This window comes from Juglans regia, chromosome 13 (assembly GCF_001411555.2).
Source record: "Juglans regia cultivar Chandler chromosome 13, Walnut 2.0, whole genome shotgun sequence".
Lineage (NCBI taxonomy): Eukaryota > Viridiplantae > Streptophyta > Magnoliopsida > Fagales > Juglandaceae > Juglans > Juglans regia.
This window is the reverse complement of record NC_049913.1, coordinates 30,572,096-30,591,783: the sequence shown is the minus strand read 5'-3', so window position 1 is coordinate 30,591,783 and position 19,688 is coordinate 30,572,096. Positions and strand designations below refer to the sequence as shown.

Sequence of the window (19,688 nt, the reverse complement as noted above, 5' to 3'; positions counted from 1 at the left end):
TTCAGCCTGCATAGTTGCCAGTTTTCATTTAATATGACCAAATTGTTTATGTTTCCAAAACAGCCTCCCTTAAATTAACTATATCATTAGCATCATTCTGAGTGCCCCAATAATTAGAAATTATCTCTTCACACTCCTCAGCCCCAATCCACATTACTTCAAATCTAAACAGTATAAAGAAGTATCTAAATAGCTCCACTAGTATCAAGAAGTGATGAGCACAAAGATGGACCTAGTCTTAAAGATCATTTGCAAGTTCCGGATGGGTTAATTACAAGTTCAAGAGCCAAGATGATGAAGGAGGCAATGCAATGATTGGTGCAATCTACTTGGGACGAGTCTAGCAAGAGTCGAATATTCAATATGGGCTTGAGAGAAGGAGATTCAGTGATCATCCACGTAATACTATGAAAGAGTGCAACATAAATTATGGCTTATTATTATGTTTATGTAATTGAAGGCCTTGGACTTGTTTATTTAATTAAATGAACTTATTTTATTAATTATAGGAATTAGTCTAGAATAATTAGGTTTGGAGATGCTTGGCTCACATATGTCTTATTTCTTATGAATTAGGGTTTTTGGAAAGGTCTTGTATTTTGGCCAGGGGCTTATTTGGAAAGTTGAAAAGTTACTTTTTAGGAACTAGGGTTTAAAGAGATACTGTAGCGCGATACTGTAGCTGCGACACTATTCATCTAAGGGTATTTTTGGAAGAAATGACTTTATTTTGGTTAGGGTTTTAATTAGGTTTTCGTTTAAATATTCTTAGTAGCCTCATTTTAAGAAATTTATGAAATTTGATGAATTTATTTATTGTGAATTGAGTTTACTTCTCTTATTCTTGATTGAACTTTTAAACTTATCAAAGGTAAATCACAACCTTTGTGGCATTCCTTCTTGTAATCTGGGTTCTTGAGATAGGTTCTTCAACAGATCTAAATTTTAATATAATCTAGATTCTTGAAACGAGTTCTCAACGGGCTTAGATTCTCCATCCATTAACTTGATTTTGGCTTTCTTGGGTGAATTTTCAAATTGATTGTGGGTTCAAGAGATTTCATTCCCACGAGTTTATATCAAGAAGTAAACAATATGATCAGAATAGGCAATTGCAAAGCTACTAACCTTTGTAGAAGGATAAATGGACAGCCACTCAAGATTGACGAGGAATATGTCAAGCCTTTCCTAGACGAAAGCCACCCCTTACCTCATATTAGACCATGTAAAAAAAGCACCATTTGTTTTGAAACTGTTGAAATGACATAATCTAAAACATCCCAAAACCCTTATTTACCATTCAGAACAAACCCTACCACCCTTATTCTCAAAATTAGAAACCACTTCATTGAAATCCCCAAAACACAGCCAAGGATTATTGACAGAAACTGAAATAGACTTCATTAATTGACAAACTCCCTTTAAGTTTATTTCTTGTTAAACCACTAGTGACATGCAGCCACACCCTTTAGGCCCTATTTGGTTGTTAAACTCATATGAGTTCAACTCAGTTCAGTCTAATTTTAAGTTAAGTCTAACATCCAAACACCCAACTCTCAAATTACTAAACTCATCTCAACTCAAAACCTCTTTATACGTGGGACCCACAAATTTTTTCAATTCAACACTTCTTTACACGTGGAATCCATAACCTTTTTCAACTTCTCATAAATATATCTAAACTAATCTTAGCATCCAAACACATTTTTTCTTATTTTAAGTGGATCCTACAAAACTCACTCTACCATTTCAACTCATTGCTATTTATAAAGAACTCAACTTAACTCAACTCAATATCTAAATGCAGCCTTAAGCTCATGCTCCTCCGTGTCAAGCTTAACCACTAGGCCTTCCATTTTGCTGAAGAATCGTGATTATCGTTAGTTTGGCCAAACCAAGGTTTGTAGGGTTGGATGGCCACGAAAGTTACTTTTGATTGAATTTGCCTGGCTGGAAGATAAAAGAGTAGTCGTCTATAGAAGGATCCAACAAAGCAGATGAGATGGCAGCCAAAATTATTGGAGATAGTGAGGAAAGAACACTTCATGCTGTTGAAGGCTTCGGCCATGTCCTCATTTTTTTGAGACTGAATATTTTATGGACATGCAAGAAGTATGTTATTTTGAATCTAACAACCGGCACTAAAAAGGGATTGTTTCGAGTCTACATGCAAGGATTTCAAAAAGAGCTTGCGTATAACTAGCAAAAGCCAAAAGGTGAGAGCACCGAGAGGGTTGGGTGGAAAACTCAATCTGGAGAAGGAAAACATAGATCTTCTACAGTTTTTGAATAAATACTGTGAAGACCACTTTTTGTGTTTGTCTATCTCTTTCTCACTTGAACTCTTAAAGAGTTCAATCAGCAGATCCAAATCCGTTTTTCGATAGAGATCCGGAGCACGCAGCCCACGCAGAAAAAGAAAAACTCCAGACAAGAGAGAAGACATCCGCAAGTTGATGATGAAAAGGGCTTCTGCCACCACAAGAATTAACGTACGGCTGAGATTTACATAGCAATGAAACTGCACGTCTATTTTCATTAGGGTTTCTTTTTACCCACGTAAAAGAGATTGCTATAAACTCAAAATACTTTACAGGCGTTTGTTTCACAAGTTCCAACCCCTCTCTGCCTCCTTTCTCTTCTTTCCCCAACCCAACAAGCCTTTTAGACAACACTTTATACAACTCCAAAGATACAGTTGCATCGCTGTTGTGGAAGGAAAAAAAAAAAAAACTCAACATTCTCATCCGACATTACGTGGAAGTAAAGATAAAGCAGATTGGATCAGATTTCCCAACTTCCCTCTCAAACTGCAAGCAGTATTCTTCAATGTTTCGCATGTCTCCTCGAGGGCAAAATCTTCATGCTCCGATACATGGAGCTCCCTCTCCAAATATCTTCGAAGACTGGCCTCGGCTATGTTAATGAGACTGAGTGATGCATTTGTGTGCATAATTTTCGTAATAAGAAATCCTGCCAGAATCTGCTGACCTGCCTTCACGAGCTCCGATATAAAAGCAGGGAAGATGACTTTTCTATAGAGTAATGAGTTGTCTCTCTCACTGCTTTTGCTCTGGTTTGATCCTTTTTGTGTAAGCCTGAACAACTGGGCTTCTTGATACTGGTGTGACAAACTTCCAATCATATAGCATAGATATGAGAAAGTGGAACCATAGGTAGATTTGGTGAGGATAGTTGATGTGATCCCTGAAGATAGAACAAGCATTAAGAACTCATGGTCTCTTGCAATTGTGTCTGAGATGCCTCCTTGTTTCAGCTTCTCCTCGACTTCATCCAAGCACTGCAATCGTAACGCTTCATAAGGCAATAACAGCATGGCCTTTAAAGCGATAAAACAATCTACCTGGATTAGAATCTGGCACAAGCTCCTAGCACCATCTTCATCAAGCAACAATCCATTAGATTTTGATAAGGATTGGTCAATCAGTGTTAGCAGATCTCTTTGCCGAGAGAGACTTAATAGTTTCTTGAAAGCCTCCATAAAACAGGAGTGTAAAGGGTGAATAGATGATATAGAGCTTCTCGTCATTTCTTTGTCAAGAGGTTCTACTTCCTGAAAGTTTTCCCATCCCTCATCCCAATTATCATTGACCCAGTCATTTCCTGCATCAGAGACTTCTGCAGAGGCCTCCCCATCCCTACCAATGATGAAAAGCCCCTCCCACTCTACCAAAATGGAAAGTAATGCATCAATATGGGAATCTGTAGTAGCAGCTCCACACAACTTTAAGAAGCAAGAAACTGCAGTCTCCACATTCAAGAGATCATCAGGGGTAATTTCTATGCTAGGTGAGATGGTTGCTGCAAGCTGGGATGATTTCAGGGCAATCAACGTACTGGTAAACCTGCCGGAAGTATCCTTCTGATCTGGTAAACCCTGATCAGTAATAGACTCTCTGTTCTTAACTGAAAATTGCAACTCATCCCACCCTTCCCATGGTAGAACGTTAGATTGTATCTCGGGTGAGAAACCCGTGAAAGTTTGACCTGTGATGAATTGCATAAGCTCCAGAGCATGAACACGAACGGAACTTCGCAGCTGCAGATTACCAGAAAACTCGGCCATTCTTTCCCAAACTACAGACCTGGCCCTCTTCAAGTCCTCCAAATTAGCTTCTAGTTTACTCAGAGATGACAATAGATTATACAAATTCTGATGTTCATGGGACTCATTGATCATATCTTGTAAAATGGGTTCCAAGATATTTAAATACAGACGGGAAAGATCACAATCTTCAGTGTCACCAGCTGCCGCTGAACCACTTGAATGCTGTGATATGCCTACAGAAAACACTTCTGCAATGGCTCCAAACCCACAACCAGAGAATATCATGGCTTTGCAGAAAATGAAAATATCAACAGCAAAATCACCAATTAAACCACAATTGACATAGTTGATAATGGTGCCCCAGCCCTGACTTGGTGATACAATGTCCTCAATCACCAACCTCATAAAAACCCTTAGACAACTCATTATGCTTTCTGGATTAAACTTGATATTTCCTCCTGGAACCTCGTTAGATACAATATCCTTCATTCCATCAGTCAATCTAATCCAAAAGTTCAAAAGGACGATGAGGCACTCCTGCCATGCAGAGTTATCTGGTAGACTCCCGTGAGAACCATAAATAGGTGCTATTACTCTGAAGTACCATTTCATGATGTCCAATGCATCTGAAGGAGCCAGGAGTTCGATATACCTTCTGCAGAAATCATAACTCTGCTCAAGTTCACTTATAAAGTCCTGAAGGTTTTCAGGGCTTTTAATTTTATAATTAGCCATAGCTCTAGTCTCCAAAGCTGTCAACAAACTTAGGACATGATGTTTGTAGACATCCTGCCATTTTATGAGACCATCAGGCACTGGATCAGTATAGATACTGGCAAGGCTCTGTACCATTTTTGCCATAGCTTCCAAGCTACTTTCATTGATGTTTGTGCAAACTTCAGCGCTGAAACCCACCAAGTTCAAACCAGCTAACCCAGCAATATTTTTAAAGTTCAAGTTCTTAATAAAGGAAACTCTTCTGCATTCTTGCGCAATGAGCTTGTAGAATTGAGCAAATCCAAGAGTGGACATATTTGTTTGGTCTGTTTGAATGATTGCCAATGAACCGTTGGTTTCTTCCAGCTGTAGGTAGCAGTCAGAGAGCAGACTGTACACATAAGCAAGCCTCAACTTGTTACACCCATTGATTGCAGGGTACACAGTCAAGGAAATAAGTTTGATAGTTTCTACAGCATGATCAATTATTTCTCCCCTAAACTTTCCAATTTCAGCCATAATATCATCATTTGTCCAAATCTCGGAAACAAGGAGAGAACTTAGGCACTGCAATAGCACCTGCAAGGAAACAGAGGAAGACATTAGATTCTAATGGGTCCAAGAGGCTGGCATGGCTGGCATTTTTCCTCTAAATTACTGCTTTGGTAGATATACTCTGGCACAGCCGCATACCTCAGTATGACTCAAGCCATAGGCATTAGCTATTTTCAAAACGTCACTCAAAATGCTCTTCTTCTCCAACTTTACTGATTCAATTAGGGAGACAACAACACCCTCAATGTATTTGACATCTCCAGATAAAAAGCGTTCAGTTTCAACCCCAGGAATTATTCTCTCTAATTCCCTAGAATGATCTGCCACACGCTTTTGTTCTTCTAATTTCTGCTTCCATTCTCTCCAAAATGTGGACTGTGCTTTATCAATCTTTTCTATTTCATCTGAAACAAGCAAAAGAATAGCATCACACGCAGACAAGAGGTTGACCCACTAAAAAATAAAAGAGAAGGTATAAAGATTTTTTCTGCAGTTTCTTTAGTATTGGAGGACATCATATGCAGAATGAAAAATTCTATTCATCATCCCCACACACCACACACTACACTTTTTTTATTTATTTTTTATTTTTTTCTCTTACCAAATGAGTGGTATATAGATGATGAGTAGAATAATTTAATAAGTTTAAGAAGAATAAAAAATAAATTAAAAAAAAAAAAAAGTGTGGTGTGTGGGGATGATGAGTAGCAAAGCTCAGAATGAATAGCATTGTATGAAATTTAGGAATGAAATGACAAAGTTTTCTAATACCAGAACTAAGTTGTGTGTGCTTTTCTTCAAATTTCCTCAGTAATAGCTCCCTCCTCCTTGCAGGCCCCTCACACTCTAGCCCAGAGTTGTGTAATAAGCTATATGTCATTCCCACATTCATGATGTGACTAATTTCTTCGTAATCCTTCCGTGTTCTCAGCTGCTCTTCTATAACTTCAACTCCAGTAAACGCATCCACAAGATTTAAGAGAAAGGAGCATCCCATGATGTCTTCCTCTTCAGTAGCAGGAGGTTCAATAATTGATTTTACCAGAGAGGCAATCAGATCATCTCTTGGGGCAAAACCATTCCTTGCCAACCAAGACAAGATAGTCACCACAGCCTGTGTTCTTACAGTAACATACTGCTTTCCAAGAATTAAGCCAGGAATCAATTTCTTATCATGTTCTGCTTTCCTGCTCAATTCAAGCAACCATGGAAGATGTAAAGCAGCAAAAGACACAGCTTTTCCATTTTCTCTCAGAGCAGACTCCCAATTGTTCCCATTCTCAATGGGTAGGCTTTTAGCAACGGCAGAAAGTACATTTTTTATGTTATCAAAATGAACATCTCGGTCATCACCACTGACCCCTTGAAGCAGTCCAAAGGAATCTTTCAAGTCAACAATATCTTGAATACTCGGGCCTGGAAGTGAGACAATTGAGGAACCTTGAACTGAAAAATTGGGAGGGATTGTCCCCGTCAAATTCATTAATGTCTCACACTGGCCTTGCATATCTAAATCTTTCCATGCATATAACAACTCACCTATGGATTCCTCATCACAGTGGCTTAAAGCAAAACCTAGTAGCTGCTTTCGAGATCTTATATCCATGTTTTCAAGGGCAGGACCCCTCGCTATTGCAGCACATAAGTCCCAAATGAGACCATGTCCTTTTTTAGCCAAAACAAGGCAGAGATCAAATGCTAATTGCAGATCACCTGCAACTGCAGCTTCTCTCGCAATAGCTTCCTCAATGGCTGATATATCTTCAGGAGAGTTTAATCCAAGAAGTTTGGCGACCTCAATTAGTTCATCAACATGCAAATAAGCACCAGTTTGACTTGTGATTGCCATTTTAACAATCTCCATTGGGTCTTTTATTTGTCTGAATTGCATGGGTAGAAGAGTCACTCCAAGGTTTGGAAGTTTAACTGTAAGCGCATTGATAATATCACCCTCTGCTTTCACATTTCCACTACTTGGATATAGATTCAGACATTCCCTGGCTTTCCATATCTGAAACAAGTTTCAATGATAAAATAAATAATTTACAAAAAAAAATTCAAAATCTGTCTTCCATGATGAAATCGTATGCATAGGCCCCACCCATTTTTCATACAGGCTGGGCAGCTACCATAAGTTCTCAAAAGAAGAAAGATTTCGGTATAATCAAGTATTAAGTCTTAGTTAGCTTTAAGTATGTGTCAACAGCAAGCAAGAATGATACATGATTACCCTATGACCTAACTATTTCACATAAGATAGAAAGACAAACGTACTGATACAACAAAATCTCTATGTAACAAACAGAGGATTGTAAAATTTGACGGATACGATCTTGCAGCACCTCTGTTAAAACAGCCCAACTGGAACCTGAAGTTTATTGCACAGTATTTGCCAACCATCCTGAATTAGAATAGTTGATGGAAAATGTTTGGAAAGGAGACCCCCATCTTTACCTTGGGTTGTACAGGGATGAGTGGAGTTCAGATCACTGTTAGGTTCATGTCTTGCCAAGCAAACAGTGGTGAGGGAAGGAGTCCCACCAAATCTTTTTGTCCATCCCCTCATTTCAGGATAAGACAATTTAGAGATGTATAATGTGATTCCCACTTAATATATTGCAGTTCTTATGCCTGTATATATTTATGCTGCTTGTGTCAGAAGTCTAAAAAATGATTTTCTGATTGTGCAGATTATGGTAATCCGAAACAGTATGCATATTTGGTGACATTATTTCTAGTCATTCGCATCATCTTTATAGTCAACTAATCAATTCATCATGTACCTACCCATTAATAGGTTAATCAGAATCTTGAATGAATTACTCCACCCCCTATGTATTGAGTTTAATCAAAGAATACAGCCTTCTATAAACTTACTTCAGTACATGTAAGACTTGAAGCTGAGAAAAAATATTCCCTTGCAGCTTGAATGACAAGATTTTCTGCCTTCTCTGAAGCCAAAGCAACGGAACTTGTACCTTTCAAATAATTCCTTGCAAGCGAAAATTTCCCAGCTTTCAGCAGCCCTCTGCAGAATTCCATCAGCATGTACTCCAGGTCCAGAAAAGGAAATGCCTTCTCTCTCAAACTCATTATATCACGCCACATGTTTGCCCAATCATTATCAGCATGGCCAGGTTGTCGACGAATAAATTTTGAAAGTATCAGGCGAAGAATCTGCTTTACGCCTTTTCCATCCAAATGAGCTTCTTGGAAAAAATTCATAGGCTTTGGGACCTGCACACCAACGTGTATCATTAAAATCTGTCTAACTCTCAGAATTAAACACATACAAATGCAAAATAATAGAATGAAGCAATACACTGACAAATCAGTTTGATCTACTCTGAGGCACAAAGTCAAGAGTTCCGTATCCCGATCTAATGCTCATTAGAGCCAAATATTTCATAAACCATGGTGCTTCCACATATTTCATAGCGAACTCCCATAAAAATTCCATCATCTGTGCTCTTAGAACATACCATTACATGAAAGTTTATGCACATTTATACGCAAACCAGCAAGTTCCCAATCTCGCCAGCATAGAAAAGGGGTAGGAGTCCCCAGAAATTGAGCTTTTCTTTCTTTCCTTTTTCCTTAGGAGAAGTTCAAATCATTAAATGCATTCTCCATAAAATAAAGAATACAAACCTGATAAAATGCCAAAAGTCTTCCAGCTTCAATATGGCCTTCAGCCAGTTTGAGTCTTCTCTTGAGGCCCTCAGCACGTGTTGTGGTTCCTGTACAGCCAGCATGTTTCAATTCATCTAAAGAAAAAATCCCAATAAAATGAACATAACAATCCCATCAAAGAAAAAGCATGCATTTAAATGCACAAGCCAAGACAAGAATATTATATTCCGCATTACAGATATCTACTAAAAAAAGCCCAAATTCCCATTTGGGGTCTACCATCAAACTAACTTTATTACCCCTCATTTACTTTAGTTTAAGATGTTAATAACAGTAAACAATATTGGAATTTTCTAAACTTGCTAATTCAATAGCGACTTTCAATATGAAGTGATCATCCCGACTTCACAACAGCAAGCAGAAACTTTTAATTTTAACAAGTAATAAGAAATTTTATTGACTAGTAAATAGTCATAGGAAGTATAAAAGAGAAAACACCTAAATACAAGCTAGGAACTAGAGTAGGCTAAAAGCAAATCATGAAAATTTTCACCATTCAATACAAGAGCCTTCACCCAAATACACGAAGTACTAAAGAAAACTCTCCAAGTTCTCTCATCAAACGTTTGCTATCTTCAAAGCACCGCCCATTTCTTTCCAACCATAAACACCACATCAAACATAAAGGGGTCATCCTCCAAATAGTAACAATGAGATTATTTCCCTTAAGACGTTGCCAACAAGCTAAAAGATCCATCACTTGCTTAGGCATCACCCAAGCAATACCCATTCTACCAAAAATCTCATCCCAAAAATTCTTAGCCACCTCACAATGAAGAAATAAATGATCAACAGATTCACCATCTTTCTTACACATGAAGCACCAATCCATTATATTAGCCACCCTTGTAGGCAAAGGAAAAAGAGAAAGGAAATACGTTGGAAGATTAGACAACGTACTCCAAATCAAAGTAACTCTTCCCCCTCTAAACAAATAAATCATTTTCCAACCAGCCAACCTCCTCTCAATCTTTTCAATCACACCATTCCATATCATCAAAGATTTACGTGGAGCTCCCAAGGGAAGACCAAGATATCTCATAGGTAACGATGAGACCTTGCAACCCAAGATATTAACCAAATCCAAAATATCCATAATCTCTTCAATTCCCTCTCCCTTTTTGAAGCAGATCGAGCCAATGAAGATTGACCAGCCTCAATAGCAATAAGGAGAGCACTGAATAGTTCTTCAAATCCATCACAGGATATCCCCACACAATCCTTGATTTCATCCACCTTTCTCAACACCCAATCAGTAGAAGAATTAGGCCAATCAATACCTGGAGGGATAGAGCATTAAGGATCTGGGTCAGATTCATCATCAGAATCAACCGACTCACCATATTCTCGAAAATCAGAACCTTCCCCTTTCCAGAAAACTTTTTATAATGAAGATGAATTTTATTAAAACGGAAAAGAGAATTACCCCAGCACACAGGATCTATTCAAGAGATCCACCGGACTAGCAAAAGGAAAAACTGCTAGAAATTCTTGAAAAGAAAATAAAATAGAAAGTGGAAAAACAATGAACTAGGTCTACAAGCAAAAGAAAGAAAAAAATCAGGTATCTTATAGCTGGGCTTGGTCTATGAGCAAATAGTGTAAGACTCTTTCATATGGTTTTATAAAGTCTTTGGCTCAATAGTCCAATAAGGGGACCTAATCCTAAAAGGTTAAGGAAGAGTCAAAGAGGAAATATGTTTCAATTTACTCGAGAAGTACTGAGACATGCTTGCCTAGTATGTTCTTTATTCTTCTTTTTCTTTGCATGCATTTATAGCTCACACAGCCTTGAAACAAGCACAGACTACTCTCTTTTCTTCCTTTACTATTTATAATTCATATCCCTCTCTTACGCGTTTTGAAAACCTAAAACCGCACCAAGAAGCTTTACAAATTAGCCTTAAAAGAGCCATCTTAATTGTGGCCACATCCAAACAAGCATAATTAGAAGCTTCTATAGCCATTGGCATTCAATCTTTTCAAACCCCATCCAACCTAAATGCTCTAAACCATTTTTGAACGAGTAACTCTATCTGAAGCACACTATGTTGAGTTGCTCCCAATCTATATAAGGAATAGAAACAGAAAACATGGAGAGAGAAATCCATATATTCCAGGAGGGCTCACAACATAAACTGGGTCCAAAAATCAATTAAAAGAAACTATAGAATCCTCAAATAAATAATATAAGAGGAGTTGCAGTGCAAAATCAATTTAGATATAAATAGAGATAGCTTGAAGATATCCAAAAGTCATTGACGATGCCGATCCAAAAATCCGACAGATATTGCGAGTTCACATGGCTTGATAAGAATTGTAAAGCTTATAAAGAATAAATCACCTTGTATTTGTGGAAGTTTTGACAGTATGGCTGCCAGGGTGCTCCACCTATCTGTTACTGTGCACATATATATGCACTGCAGGGCACAATCCACAACTTCAACATCATCCTTGAAAAAGTCATTTCCCTGGAAGTCATTCCATCCTTCCTCAACCACCATGTCTCTACATCCTTCCTCAATCACCACCAAGCACATATCCAATTTATTCTCCAAAGCAATTTCCTTCATCCATCTAACAAGAAATGACTCGTCATTGTTGTAATCTACCGAAAGATGGTTATCTGTTGCCTGACCCAGAGAATCTGAGGCCGCAATCTTAAACCTATTCTGCATGAATGGAATTGCTTTATCTCGTAATTGCTTAACCACATTTTCTTCTTTGACTCCTTTAAGCATCATTCTAAATTTATCATGGTCAGATAATTGTTCCCACTGGGCAAGACTCATCCTGATACTCAGTTCACCATCACTGTCATGACAATATATAAGTTGGTGCAAGTACGAGACATCATCAAGGAACTGCTGCAACTCATAGATACCTCTGCGATAAGCAAAGTCAAGCAAGCAGAGGCAATTTTCCAGCTGCCCGGTAAAACTATCAATTTCTCTAGCTCTGTTCATGTACCATCTCGAAAGTTCAATAGTTGACGGCCAAGCCCATCCAAGGCAACGCTTGACCATGGGTTCAGTTCTGATCTGGATACCAAGCTCATAATTTTTGGGCAAACTGTTAATAAAGTTTACCATCTTCTCACATTCAACCCAATCTTCTTCCCTCACAGCAACACTGGTAGGAGGAGACCTACCAGGAAGAAGCTGCCCATATGTTTCTACAGGAACTGTTTCAGGAATAGCAGCCAAAATTGTCAACATGGAAGGAGTCAGAGAATAAGGATGACGCTTGAATAAGAGGTTTAAGGCCCCAATTTTTCCACTTTCAGCAAGTGTAATGGCAGCTTCATCGATAGGCATAACACGAAATTCTCTGTACTCCTGCATAGAAAACCTGCACAACACTATGTCATTAAACTGTGCGTCAGTAGAAACAATCAGAGGAAATAAATAAAATCAAGCATAAAGATTTATCACTATTAAGCATGCTTGGGCACTAAATATAAATGCAAAAACAAACTTCAATTTTTTCTTTACACATAATAAAAGATTTTTTTCCAGCAATATAAAAGAGACTAATGAAATTATTCTTTTTAATAAGTTATCGAAAAAATAATCAAAAGGCATTGCCACAATACACAACATGTACAAGAGAAATGCCTAATTAGAAACAGAAATCATGAAAATTTAGTTCATTAAAGCCTATAACAACTGCCCAAAGGAACAAATTATTGATGAAGAAAGTTTTTTGCTCATCTATTGCCTGTTCACGGTCTTCAAAATTAATATCATTCATAGCCCTCCAAATACACCACAGCTAACAAGTGGGGGTCATCTTCCACACTGCAATAATTTGTGAACACAAGAAGGCCTATAAGCCTTCTAGGCATAAGCCATGCTAACTCAACTCTACCAAAGAAGTCATTCCGCAAGGCTCTAGCAACCTCACAATGGAGTAAATTAATGAAATTTTAGTCAATCTCAAAACGTGGTGAAATCTTTTTTTTTTTTTTAATCAGTAAATAAGAATTTTATTAAAAAAAAAAGGCAAAGCCAAGTACACGGGACATATACAAGGGCAGCACCTATGCATGAGTGTCTAAAGATACAAGGAAATCATGTACATTGAGCAAAGCATAATACCTGCCCATGTTTACTCCAAGATAAGTTTCCAGCCTGTCATTGAATTGCAGTAACTGAAGTCTAGACAAGCGGAAATCACAACTTTGGGTACATTCAAGATCCTCTGGTTCTGAAAATTGATATTTGTTAGTTAGGCGCAACCCATATGCAAGCAAATTCCTTACAGCATCTTCAGTCGGCCCAACCTTATCTACACATTCAGAAATTACAAAAACTTGATCCTTAATATTCGACAAAAACTTATTTATTTCATATACGCCTTGGCTGGAATGCAACCACTGCGACTTTACAACTTCATCTTTATCCAGCCCATGACAATCAGCAAAGTCAAAAGCAGCCGGATACTTTTGCTGGCTGATTAAAATATTGTACATTTCAGCAACAGATCTCTCTGAAAGTGATACCAAACTCCATTTCAACCTCGAAATATCAAATTTATTAAATCCATCTTCAGTAATCAGCTCTACTTTATGCAAGTCATCCGTTTCCCCAACATTTGATGCATCGTATCTCCCTTCAGGTAATCTACTCTCCAGAAGGAAAATATTTCCTGGAAACTGCAGCACTCTTTCTAATACAGGCATGGAATACACAGTATCATCCTGCTGGACTTTTGTACCACTCAGGATATCAAGCATGGTGAGAACACCACTCCTTTTTGCAAAAGCAATGATATGGTCAGACCACCAAGTAAAGTCAACAATGTCACTTACAAAATCAATGCCTTCATTGGACGAGCTATTGGTCACCGTTGAATCATGTATCCCTCTGCAAGCGAAACTCGAAATTGAAAAGCATTCTTTATCCAGCTTGAATATGTGTAAGCATCCTCTAACATCTAGTGTAGCAACAAAATTCACTCCCGGTGAGATTAGCACCTTTGGACATGTTAGCTGACCAACGTAACCTTTGGGTTTAGAATATATGCCCTCAAATTGAGCAGAGAATAGCCGCTCCATATCCAGGATTTTACTTCTACGCCAAAGAGAAATACTACAAGACCCTGGAAGAAAATTACAAAACTGGTTACCAAATGCTTAACTCTTGCTGAGTAGTCTAGGTCCAAAATCTAGTTTTCCATGTTTCTAAAAAGTGCTAGACATTCATAATAACCTTTTACCGGATAGAAAAATGGACTCTAACTGATATGGTGGTCTCCAAAGAAAGAAGTTCAATTTTCAGGGTTTTCAAATGGACACACATACTCATTGGTTGAGGAAACGTGAAAGGAAGAAATTTTAAAGCAGCACAATCTTATGAAGCTCAACTGATTGAAAGATTCAAGGACTTCTACACCATTTAAAGAATCAAAGAAAAGCAATAATCAAAAGTCATCTACTCATCCACACACTTTACCACGCAAAACTAGTAGGTGGAGTTGCCTTTTTTTTTCCTTTCTCATTTTTTTTGTGTGTGAGAAAGGGTTAGAATGTGGTAGCTGCATGTCTAATATAAAAGACATGAAGTTGCACACGGACCTATAAAAACACAATGTTCACAACAACAAAATTGAAAGAAAAAACCAGTACATAAACATACCAGAGTTCCCACCAGAGGCCAGTGAGACACTGGTAGAACCACCAACAACAACTAGCAAAGAAAGTTCTGGACAGTAGTCAAAACAGAAAACATTGTCATAGAACTGCCTCTTTAGGGTTGAGCCATTATCTGAGGTGAGTACAGAGGACATAGAGGCACTTGGCTCCTGGCTGATCTCAATGTGCTGAAAGGAACCATCTGATGTAATGATAACGAAGCTGCACCTGGAAACATTTCCAAACTTAAACAGCTGCCAAGTTGTAAGGACTTCAGGAGTGGTCAAACAAGAAAAGCCAGAGCCTCCAACCATGAACTCAAGGTCAACAGGAAAATACTCTTAAAAAGAAGTCTCTAGTCAAATTTCATGCAGAGGTAGTGGACAAAAAAAACACACTTACAAGCAGGATCTCTGTTCATCAGAATCATTCTGTGCAATCAGGCCAACAATTGGAATAGAGCTTTTCTTAATTCTCATTATCTCTTCTCCATTTACTTTGATAAAATACACTGTACCAGTATCATCAGCAACTCCAAGTACATTGTGAGGCTCAGACCAAGTTCCCGTAGTGAATGTAGCAAGGCTTCTACCTGATACATTTGATACTAACTAGTATAAATAGAAAGAAAAATGCAGTGACGTACAAATCTGACCTATATAGGTTATGGATTTCATAGTACTACAACCAAATCATTAAGATCAATCAAGATTTTTAACACAAAATTACTGCCAACTTGAATCCTCACTAAGGCAACACCAATCTTAAAATCCTCCCTCCCCCAAAACATATAGAAATTAGTTTCTTATTTCATATTGGGTTAATCCCATTTCGCAATTGTGAGTAGGCATCAATAGAAATATTAGGTTGCTGATATGGCTACTCTGTTAAACCAAAATATGAGAATAGGTTATATAACCTTAAGCAGCATACAATGTCTCTGCAATTTCATTTGTATTCGAAAAAGGACCCCCAGAGTTGTCTCAACAGTCAGGATACAAAAAAGTTAAAGAGCCGCGAAATAAAGCATAAGCAATGTGATATTAGGCAATAATAACATTTTCAGATACTCCTACTAGCTGACGTCAATAGGAAGTACACCTTTAATATATCTCAGATAAATTAACTCCATGTCGATGTTAGTGAAAGCACTAGGCACACTTAAGCACAAACGCCGTCTAGAGCCTAGGCACAAAGCACAAGAGCACACCTAGTGCACATTTTTAAAGACAATGTGTAATAACAAATAATTGACAAAATACAATAAAAAAAGGTTTAAAAAGTAATATGATAATATATTTAGCCTATTAACTCAATTTATTAGAGTACTATGAAACATGAAAATCAACTAATCAACTAATTGCATAAAATGTAAACATAACATTACATAAAACTCTCTTGTGCTTTTCTTCTTTTTTTTTTTCTTTGATAAGTTGCTTTACCAAAGTTTCATATCCGAAGCAATTTTCAAGAAACTACTAGAGTTTTATCAAAAGCCACTCTCTGGGGTCGTATCATTTGGTTGAAAGGTCTGAAAGAGAACGTTGTTCTTGGGGGGATGGTACCCATTGGTACTGGATTCTCAAAGGATTAGTGCAACGTTCAAGACAACCTTGGGGTGAACCAGAAATGCACACATCTATAATATTTGTTAGCCATAATCAGATTAAAGTCCATGGTTCAATCAAAATATACCAAAAAGGCCATGACCGAAAAAGCTTAAGAATTGTAGGTATTGACTTCTATGCTAACATAGACAATCAAATTTTTTTTTTTTTATAAGTAAATGATAATATGAGATTTTTTTTTTTTTTTTAACATAAACAATCAAATTTCAATCAGTCTAGAAAGCCAACCTCAACTATTATTGCAATACCTCAAATTGTGTGATTGTGTATGGGAAGATAGCAAATGGGATCCCAAATTGCTTGGGAGGGATTCAAGGAAAATTTCAAGCCTTTTGTATTGATTCCAATGGGCTCCAATTGTTATCTTAACTTGTCATTTTGGAGTATGGACTCCAGATGTGGCTTGGGCCTTCCATGGATTGTTAAAGTCAAACCCAACTAGAAGATTGCAATTGGAGCCGTACCACTTATGATGGACTTGGCCCAACGAGGGCATAGAGAATTTGAATGGGGCAGATTGCAATACCCCAAATTGTGTGATTGTGTATGAGAAGATGGTGAATGGTATCCCACATTGTTTGGGAGGGAGAAACCCTTTACAATAATTTCAAGGGGCTCAAGTTGTAACATTGACTAGTCATTTTAGAGTATAAGCTCATATTCGTCTTGGGCTTTCCTTGGATCGTTACAATTATATCGGGTTCAAAGTGTATACATCACATATGACAACACACGGTCCCATGGTACATAAATATTTTTTTTTATTGGCACCAGGTGTTCGGGAACAGCATCCCAACTAATCCCAGGGGTGCACAGGCCCTCGGCAAGGAATTTTCTGCAAGTGCACCTCGGGTAATTCAAGGAAAAAATTCTCCAGTCCAATAGCCCCTAGAGATTGTTTGCACCCAGTGGGATTCAAACATTGGACCTTGGAGGGAGCATACCACCAAGCCCAATTACCACTAAAGCCAACCCCTAGGGGTTGGTCCCATGGTACATAAATGATCTTCACTATCAACTAAATATTTAAAAATATTTGCTTACATCATTTTCTCTTGAACTTTTTTATAATTTAAAAAAAATACAAAAGCGTGTCCTTCTGCTTTTTAAGTTTGCACAAAAAGCGCATTCACAAAAGCGGGCTTTAAGCATGCTGCTTATGTAAATGCGCTTAGATTTTGGTATATGAAGCACTTTGGCCTGTTCACATTTAAGCGCACTCTTACCAACATTGCTTCACATAAGAACAACAACTATATATCACACCGACACCATAGTTTTCAAGGATTAGCTTATGTAACCAATTTAAATATATACATATATTGATCTAATTACAAAATTGAAATGTCTCTGCATAGAGCATTTAGTATAACATGCAATGTGACAGTTGACACCAAAGATGGCATGAACATAAGTAAAAAAAAAAAAATCTACAAAAATGGATCTTACTGGTAAAAGTTCCACACGGCTCCAAGTAGTCATCATCTTTCCAAAGAATTGTTATCTGATTTCCAGCAGCCACGGCCACACGTTCACCATTCGGAGAGATAAACAAGGAAATCAACTTTTTCATCTTTTTCGGTTGATTGTATTCATTCCACTTTTCTTTGAGTCGACTCAAACCTTCAAGGAATTAGGGAAAAGAATCATAAAACTTATGGACAGTGAGACTCAAAGTGATTTTCAAGGGCCGAAATGGGAAATACATGAAGAAAAAATAAAAAGAAAACATTGATGGGGGTATACAGTAATATAATTGTTTAACCAAACTATTCCTTTGGACAGCCTATATAGACTTAAGTGGGGTAACTTTTCATGATTGTCTTGTACAATCAACTTAACCTTATGAATGCTAAATCTAATAAACTATGATAACCACAACATCAAAAGCATGAGTGGAAGTATTGAATCCGTCATCATACAACTTCAGCACTTAGGACAAGAATAAGCCAAAAATTTGCCAGCTAGCAAGTGGCTTATTATTCAATTACATACATTAAGGAAAACATCTGGTTTGAACAGCTATAAAATAATTAGCATGTTTATGCCACTAATATTCCATTACTTTCAAATAGATCTTGGATCAGAGACTATTCATGCAACCTTATAACAACAGCCAAAATAAAAACCCAATTATGAAAATCTTATTAGTACTTGAAGATTTAAGAGTCTTGGAAATATTAGAAAAGATTAAAAGGAACATATTATCACTCACGGTTTATTTCTCATGTTAATTAATAAGCTTCCCAGAAACAAATTTGACAAAGCTCATCCACAATTTTTTTTTTTTTTTTAATGTCGGGGAACCTCTCCAAGGTAGGGCCCTTCGGAGCCACCCCTGCAGAGTAAACCCTGGTCCCGTGCACCGCACTCTTGGAAGTTTCCCTACACGGAACTGGTTAAATCGCTGACAATTCACTAGGAGGTGTGGCCTCAAAGGAATGGTTGCACCCATGAGGTATTAAACGTTGGACCTTGAAAGGAGTGATATCCCAAGACCAAGGTCTTCACCACTTGGGCCAATCCCTTTGGGTTAAAAATAGTTTAATGATAAAGGAAAGAAAATGCGCATCCGGGAATGCATTGAAACATATATGTTTATGTATGAAAGTATGTGTGCATTACCTATCAAAACCACCATAAACCCTGAAATTCAATGCATTGAATCAATTAAGCACGAAAACAATGAGCATTGTATACAGGGAAAAAAACGTTTTTACTCGTTGTTGATTACTAAAACATTTTTTATCAAGCATTTTTACTCTGATTAATTAGTGAAAATGAACTAAAATTAACTTACAGACAAATGAACAATATTTAAAACTCGGCATACCTCTTGCAGAAAGCAACGATAGGAAGCTCCCTCTATCAGCTTCAATTGCCTGGGTTCATAATAAAAATAAAACCCAGTTGCCTCAAATACCAAGATAAAGAATAAAAAAAAATAGAATAAAAGAAAATGAAGTGAAATGAAATGAAGAATGGGGAATGGATGAATTTGGAGTGAGTAAAGGGAGAGGGGATCCTTGGGACCTGTTGAGGGGGATAATCAGGAGTGTAAGGCCTGGAAGCGTGATGACGCGTCTCGTATAGAACTGTCCGTAAATTGGTATCATCCATGGCCAGATGATACTGTTTCTGTGTCCTTGTCTCCTCGTCTTTCCCCAGAGATCTCGAACCCTATACCTCAAAAAACACACCGCATCATTTCAAGAACGTGAGAGAAGGAAGGAGAGAAGAGAGAGACAGAGATTCAACCTTTCTTTTCAGTTGGGGTTGGACCAAACCCAATAAACGAATAATAAGGGAAGCCCACTTGCAAAGAACATTTAAGCCCATCAATCATTACTTTTTATTTATTTATTTTTCTTAAAATGTTTTATTACATAAT

At 37.6% G+C, this 19,688-nt stretch overlaps 1 protein-coding gene across 1 annotated transcript; it reads right to left on the bottom strand.

The window, feature by feature from the left end:
- Nucleotides 1-2,512: 2,512 nt before the first annotated feature.
- On the bottom strand, nt 2,513-19,536 carry LOC108989589 (MAG2-interacting protein 2). Its single transcript, XM_018963244.2, has 12 exons — nt 19,331-19,536; nt 19,131-19,179; nt 17,747-17,920; nt 15,072-15,261; nt 14,674-14,897; nt 13,135-14,137; nt 11,379-12,385; nt 8,993-9,081; nt 8,219-8,578; nt 6,113-7,352; nt 5,480-5,745; nt 2,513-5,365 (listed from the first exon to the last, which is right to left on the bottom strand). The coding sequence occupies exons 1-12, from the start codon at nt 19,415-19,417 to the stop codon at nt 2,744-2,746; spliced, it is 7,311 nt and encodes a 2,436-aa protein (XP_018818789.2). The 5' UTR covers nt 19,418-19,536; the 3' UTR covers nt 2,513-2,743.
- Nucleotides 19,537-19,688: the final 152 nt, after the last annotated feature.

Excerpts from the sequence above, each read along its gene's own strand:
- LOC108989589 (XM_018963244.2), bottom strand. The coding sequence starts at position 19,417 with ATGGATGATACCAATTTACGGACAGTTCTATACGAGACGCGTCATCAC. Across the intron at positions 9,082-11,378 it reads AAAACTTCCACAAATACAAG|GAACCACAACACGTGCTGAG; the intron begins GTGATTTATTCT and ends CTGGCTGTACAG. Across the intron at positions 8,579-8,992 it reads GACTTTTGGCATTTTATCAG|GTCCCAAAGCCTATGAATTT; the intron begins GTTTGTATTCTT and ends GTTGGTGTGCAG.